A 7,665-nucleotide genomic window follows, 5' to 3' on the forward strand; every position below is an offset into this window, starting at 1 on the left:
CTTGTTGACTGAGGTCTACTCAGCCAAATGACGTTAATTGTCTTAATGAGTTCTCTGCTTTTCACATTACATATTATGTGTTTTTAATCATTCTGAAGAGGCTGGGTGTTTATAAAGACTTCCGGAATTGTGCATCTATCTGAACAATCCATTTGTTTGTTGTTGTTTTGTTTTGTTAATTGTGATAAAAAATAATTGCTCCTCCTTTTTTTAGAAGTATTCACTCTGTTTAGCCAGTCCAGTTAAACAGCAAGAGATGGACTTTAGGTTAATGTTACTTTATGGGGCTACACAGAAATTGTGTGAAAGGCTTTTTCACAAGTTGCAGTAGTTCAGTTTCTGTCTGATCCCCTCCTGGACGTCAGCTCACCACTGTTCCTGTTGTCTGAAGGGTATTCTTTATTGTAGCTACATATGATGGTGTTATGTTGGCATTGTCATTTAAAAGACAAAATTTTTAACAAGAAACAACAAGAAAAACTCATCTTCCTAAACTTATTCCCAAATTTTAAAAAATGGGATTGGGCACCTGGCACCCAGTATAAAAACAGGCAGGAAAATGTCCACTTCATCTGATTTGAGTAGGTCCTTCAGCCCTTCTTCTTGCACCCTGAAAGATGGAGATCAATACTCCCAAAGAGCAGATGCATCAACCGTTGTACCATCACCCATAAGCGTGCCTCCTTGGTCTCCACGAAGATACTTGCCACTGGAGCCCTTGATTGCGACGCGCCCATGTTCCAGGAACTCCAGGAAAAAATCCTCTGGCTTTTCTCCATCTGAGCACACGAGGCCACTGCTAGAGACGTACCAGAACTTTCCTGTCCCACCTGCAGAGCAAACATTCTTAGTAGAAGCTACATAATAATTGAATCTCATACATTGTGAAATCACAAAACACTGACTTTTTATATTGTAGGCACCATCTTGGAAGATCAAGGAGAAAATATCATAGACGGATCGATTTGCATCAAGAGTGTTGGAGTTCTTATGGTGACACACAAAGCCATTCTCTCCATGGAGGATCAGTATGGGGCGGTTGATGAGTTTCATCAGGAATAGCTCATCATCACCTGCAAAGTTGGACATGTATTATCAAATCTATACCAATCCCACCACACATTACCAGCATATTGAGGAAGCTTTGAAAAGAGCACTTACCTACAGTATCGCTTACTGCCGAGAGCTGCCCGTTCTTCTTCGTGCACACATACTTGCCATTACTTGCTTTGAGTGCCACCCTTTGTCCTCGCCACTCAATGTCAAACATTGTATTAACCTCCCTGGGGAGGACACACATACACACGAGTGATAATCAGGTTTGGCCAAAATTTGTAAAAGCATATACAAATATAAGAGCTACTTACACTTCCGTTGCAGTAGACTGGATCTCGCCATGGGTCACTAGAGTCCAGTAGGATCCCCCATTGGTCCTGAACATGGACTTTTTGCTCTCCTTGTCAATCTCCATCTGGAAGGTCTCCATGTCAGTCTCTACATCTTGATTAGCGGAGATACTCACTCCTGGCACATAGGGAACAAAAGACTTATCTTGACAACAGTTCACAGGCATGTGAATTATAATTGTTTCTTTGCTGAATGTCATTTAGTCTCTCAGGCACATCATGGTAATCCTTATTTTAGTCACAGTTGCACATCCTTTGTTGCTGCACTGCAACACTCAGTGTTCAAGAGAATGACACTCAATACAGGCTTTCATTTGATTTAAAGCCATGAATGCGATTTTCATTGAACCTTTCCTAGCAATGTAAAAATAGGTTAGATCATTTTAATTCCAGTGTCCAGGGACTAAGCATTGGAAATATTTCTGAAAAAAGTTCTCCCACCAGGGGGTGCTGTAGTGTGGCACCCACAAACATATTTGCTTCAAAGTCCATAATTCATGTCATCACCAAATAATCGTAGTACAAGTGGCGTTATAAATTCAAAACACACAGGCTTGTTGTATGTGCTAAGGCCACAGAAACAGTGGTACCTTGTGTATAATTTATGTTAATAATGTTTAGGAGAACATTATCATCTGTGGAACTCAGGGATGAACTAAATCAATCGCTGCAAATTTTAAGGTAATAATAATCATGATTATTATGTCATCAGAAAGTAGCTGGATGATGTACCACCAACTTGTTGACCTTGAGATTGATTTTTTTGGGGGTTGACTATTACTCTAAACCATTACCATGTTTCCAATGTGATCACTCTGTAAGCCCTGGATGTTCCATTTCTCTTCAGCAAATTTCATGGGACTTGCACTACGCAAGTTACAACCTTTGTAACAGCGGTAATGGAAGCTCAAGCCATTACAGACTACTTGCTGAAAATTGTGCCCATCGTTCTGTCAGTTAGTCAGCTTGTGCCCTGTGAGTGCCTCCCTTGCAGCCAACCCCAGTGATATATACTTAATCCACATGTATTAACACTGTCTGGTGGGGTGTGTCAGGTGTTGCAGGATTCACTCACAGACACAAATAACTGAACTGTGTCTGCTGTAGTTCAAATTAGAGACCACAGAATTATCCTTCAACCTTTCTCTTAAGCCTGTTACAACTCTAATCCCTCACAGTCACCCCTCCACCCTTCCTGTTCGTTCGCTTGCTGTAATTCCCTTAGTGGTGAAATGCAAATCTGCACTACAGGGCCCACTAAGCAGCTTTCAGTGCCTTGCTCCTTAAAAAACATGAAACTGCCTCTAGTTATACTCCAGTTAGATGTTGTGCTTTACCTCATATCATGCAAGAGGACAAAGTTCCAGGCTGTGGAAATATCCTGAAAGCGACCTTTTCAAAATTGAGTTAGATTCTCGAGTTAAAAAAAAAGACAACCACAAGCTTTCATAATGCATGCACATTATAGACTACAGCTTATAGAAGTTATCACTCTCTTAATTGAATTTAAAGGAACACTGTTCTCTCAATATTTGCGTGAATAACTTACAAAATATATTAAGATTAAGATTACACTGATCATGATGACAAGAGAACATGTAACTCTGCTATGTTGTGATGCTCGGGTGTAACTCTGCTATCTGACCCTCTATAGATCCTGATGTGTTATTGATGGGTGATGGTACAGCAAGTAGCTTAAAGTCCATTGATGTTCATTGCCAACCATGAAGAACAAATCTGACCCAGAGTCATTTGCAGGCTACTTAATCTTGAATGGACACATAGTGGAAATGACAAAGCCCATTACCACAATTACCTCCACAGTATGGCTGACAACCTTTCTGGAGCCAGCATGTACTACAGACTTGTGAATGTGACTTGTTCAATTTTTACATTACAGCAAATGTTAATCACAAGAACACATTTATCATCTTTCATTACCTTATCACGACTTCACAGTGTACTGTTCATTTAATTTTGTCTTAAAATTGCCAGTGCTGCACCTCTTTCCCAACAGCCACAAATCACAAACCTCTTGGTTCATTTCTCGCTCAGCTTTGTAAATCTCTTGTGGAGATTAAACCGAGAAATGCTGTGAAACAATGCTGAATGGAATTGGAATTCAGAAATGAATCTGAAAAACCCATCTCCAATCAGCTCTACTGGAAAGATTATTGGTCTAAGAATAGACACTATTGTTACTACAGTAACAGTAATTACTTGCCCCCTATAGTGTCCATAAGTGCAATGTTCTCCCTTCTTTATATTTTGTAATTATCACCCAGTCCTGGATAATAATGTCGCGTATTAAATACTAGGGACTCACAGTCAAAAAAAGAAAATGGAGTATAATGCAATGTGTAAAATGCCACATATTAGGGAATCATATACTCAGATTGAAATGTTTGTCTAACAGTGAAAGCATTTGTCACATAAATCTAACTTGGTGATCCATTGAAACATATTTAATGTCCCTGAAAACATTTAAATTAAATTTGTAAGTGACAGTTCATTTAACTCTTTCTATAAACTCCTATTTGTCCGCATTACGCTCAAGCTGGATTGAACCGGTAATGTATATGGAATGTTCTCCTGGCTGAACCTGCGGCACATGTACAGAAGGAGGTTTGTGTGTCACAGGCAACAAGGTGACCTTTCATTTTCAGATTGTGACTTCAGCTGACTGAGTACAGTGCTATAAAACGTTTCTCTGGGCATGTGTGATCTGTTGAGTCCAGGGAATTGACAATAAACTCTGATCACTCACTTATTCTAAACGTCTTTTGTTGTAAATGAAATGCAGTCTTTGCTATGCTGAGCCAAATGTCCAGCTCTCTACCTTGTTTTAGAATCAGCTGAGTAGTTTTGCATAATACTGCTGACAGGCCGTTGAACAAACCAACACACGCAGCTAAAACGAAAACCTCTTGGTAAACATAGAAACTCAAAATAAAAAATGCCCATTTGCTCTATACCTGTGTATGTCTTTGTGATAACCTTTACTGAGATTATACATAGGAGACACGCCTTTTTTACCTTTGTACAAGGAGTGCTTTTAGAAGTGCTTGAAAAAAAATGCATTGTGTTTCCACAAAAACGTGTGGTTACCTTGCTTGACTGAGACAAATCTTTTATTAGCAGCTTGAAAAACTACTTGTGGATGACTTTCCTCAAGGTCAAACAGCTCATCTTTTCCAGGCTTGGAGCATCGGCCAGATCGCAGCGTTCCTGTGGGACCGATCGGGGTCAGATATTTGCCATCACAGTCCTTGAACGCCAGCTTGCCAGATTTCAGCTCCAGTGTAAAGCTTGTGCTGTTGGTGTTCTCCTTCACCAATTTGCCATCATTGCTGAGGAAGCGGCTGTCACAGGTCTTCAGGCTGTACTTTCCATCCATGTATACCAAGGTGACCAGAGAGTCCACTCCCCAGGGGATGTTGCTATCCACTGAGATCTCTCCATCTGAGGCAGACAGATGGGCATAGCGCTTTCGTGCCACACTGAGCAGACTGGCCTGGGGGTGCAAAGCCAAATGGACAGCCCATAGCTCTTGTTCCCCAATTGCCTGGGCAAAGCAGGACAGGTAGTCAGCCGAGCCGCCGAAGTAACGTAGGTAAGGCTCTGATTGGAGCGCCCAGCGGCCATCAGATTGGGGCACAATAAGAAATCTGCACTCGGGGTCGGGCGTCTCTGCCCCGCATGTGATCTTCCCATCTTTGTCAGAAGACAGATAGCGGCCCAGGTGGCTGCGAAGGAACACCACTTGGCCATCTTGGTCATCCTGCTCCAAGGTCCAGATCTGTTTCTTCTTCATACTGAGGCCTGAGGCATTTACCTTGAAACCGAAGGCCTCCGCTGTTAGATAGCGGCTTTCATAGTTGATGAGGCCAAACTGCAGCTTCAGGGCTCTGTTAATTCCGTTTGTGGGCATACTTGGAAAGGCCACACGTTAGGTTTGCAGGTGAAGAAGTTTAGGGCAGGAAAAGGGTAGTCAGGGAAAACGAAAAATCCAAAATGCTCGATTCTCTCCTTGTTCCTCTCAAGTCATAGATTAGGTACACTTATCTCTCTTGATGGATTGTTTAGTGCTCCTTCCCTCTCGAGTCACTTTCTCTCTCTCTCCCCAGAGGGCTTGTGCAGGCACTTGCTCTCAGTTCCTTAATGAGTTAGGATTAAAATCAGCAGGACAAAGCACCTCAATCCAACAAGCCGCTGACGTCACATGCCAATGCACCAACCCCAAATCTCCCCTCCTCCCTCCTCTTCCTGGTACACAGGCAGTTTCATTCTCTATCTCTTACCTGACATTCTTTTGCTCTCACGTCTTCCTTTTCTTCACCACCATTGTCTCCCTTCCCAGTAATACTCACTGACACACTCATTTGTCAACCTTACTCCCTGTTGGTTCTCAATCACATATTTAGGTCCACGCCATCCAACCTTCAGATTATCCTTGCTTAGATCTGCTGGTGAGCCACAGTCTAATTGGAAAATTTCTAGAGACTAGAGGTCCTTTCTGTTGTTCCCCATTCCTTCTTCCTCTCCTGTGATTATCTCATTCCAACAGATTTTTAAAAATATATTTCAAGGCTTGGTTAAAAGATCATCTAAATGTTGATTTTAAAAAAGTGATTTGCACAGCACATGATATAAAGATTAAGTCTATTCAGCCAGTGTTTGACTGATTGCAAAGCATTTTCTTTATACTCTTGGTAGTACAAGTACTTATTTAAAAGATTTGTCAGTGTACCTGTACAGCAACATTATGCTATTATTATGCACATCAGAGGAATCAGAGAATTTGAATAGCACACATTTGAATGAACACGCATTGCCTATTTGCCTTTCTTCAACTTTCACCTTGATTCTCAACTTCTAATCCTTCCGGATCCCTCTTGTGTTATTCGGTCAGTCAATTGATAATAGACGAAAAGGCTTCATGCCTGATAACCTTTGTCACAGTGCGCACCAAGGTCAACCTGTGTAAGAGCATTACCACCCTCTTTCACTCTGGTTCCTCAAGGCAGAGTATAATGCCAAGAAGATCTGTATAATATATGCCCATGTACAAAAGTATGGTTTAAACTATTGTTCTTGCTTACTAATTGCTGACACTTTTAATAATCCAAACACAAAGGTCATTCACCGAAATAAAATCTGCCATTTCTGGGGCATTTATGATTTTTGATGTGTTCATAGTAGCTATACAGCAGTATGACTTGCATTTGGGTTCGATTTTCATTGTCTGTTTGGCAAAGTTCAGACAACATTACCTCTGAAAACCCTTCAGCAGGGGAATCTCAGGCTAACAGCATTACTCAAACACAGTGGATGTCCAGTTGCTCTTCAAAGCTTGTGTTTATGGCACCTATTAGTTACTGAAAAGATTGTCCATCACATGGAAATTGTTTACTGACAGACATTCCTAGTGCTGCACACAAGAACAAAGCGTATAACTGCCCTCCCGAATTACAAGTACTCAAGAACATTTTTAACTCCCCTTGAAACCCCCTATTGCACTTAAATTTCGTTCTTATGTTTATTTTAAGCGGTATATTATTAACTCCTGTAGGAGACTAGTTATCTGTCCCTCCACAATGTGGTAAAGAAATGGGGGTTTTTTGGACACAGACTGTGAGAGCCTTCCCTGGAAAGGAAAACACACACAGCTGGTCATAGTTGCACACCATTTTCATATTTCGTAAAAAGAAATATTGAAAATTCAATTTGGAAAAAATAATACATTTTACATACTTGGGGGTGGGGGCACAGAAGTTGTTTTAGGTTCACCTCAACAGTTGACATGATTCCCATCTCCCATCACAGCTAAACTGAAACACATTTTTCTGCTATCAGCAAAATAAAGCCATTGTTTCAGACAGACCAAAACATGTTTGAATGTTTCCACTGGGTGGCAGCATTGTGTCACATTATGAGTTCACACACGGACTGAATTGAATGATGTACGGTACTGCAGTGGCATCCTGCAGTCTAAGTACTCCTACTAACCATTAGTCCATAATTATGTAATTATTTGAATAAGACAATTTGTGTCAATCAATCCAAGGAAGTACTTTTATAATAACCTGACTACTCTGTGGCACTGAGGGAGCTTTGTCAAATCCTGTAAAACCATTTTAGAGTTATTAGCTGCATCATCAAGAGATACCTTGACTTTTATTTTAGGTGGGTTGACCTGAACAGGCATGACAGGGTTAGATATTGGGAAGTGAAGTATTGATGTTTTGTGGAGCTTGAC

At 41.0% G+C, this 7,665-nt stretch overlaps 1 protein-coding gene across 1 annotated transcript; it reads right to left on the reverse strand.

Annotated features, from left to right (window-relative positions):
- Positions 1–624: 624 nt before the first annotated feature.
- On the reverse strand, positions 625–5,337 carry LOC144741288 (fascin-2-like). The gene is made up of 5 exons (XM_078623872.1): positions 4,515–5,337; positions 1,368–1,524; positions 1,162–1,283; positions 906–1,073; positions 625–830 (listed from the first exon to the last, which is right to left on the reverse strand). Exons 1-5 carry the CDS (start codon positions 5,335–5,337, stop codon positions 625–627), a joined length of 1,476 nt encoding a protein of 491 aa, XP_078479998.1.
- Positions 5,338–7,665: the final 2,328 nt, after the last annotated feature.

Source organism: Lampetra planeri, unplaced genomic scaffold (assembly GCF_965212315.1).
Source record: "Lampetra planeri unplaced genomic scaffold, kcLamPlan1.2.h2 scaffold_492, whole genome shotgun sequence".
NCBI classification, from domain to species: Eukaryota; Metazoa; Chordata; class Hyperoartia; order Petromyzontiformes; family Petromyzontidae; genus Lampetra; species Lampetra planeri.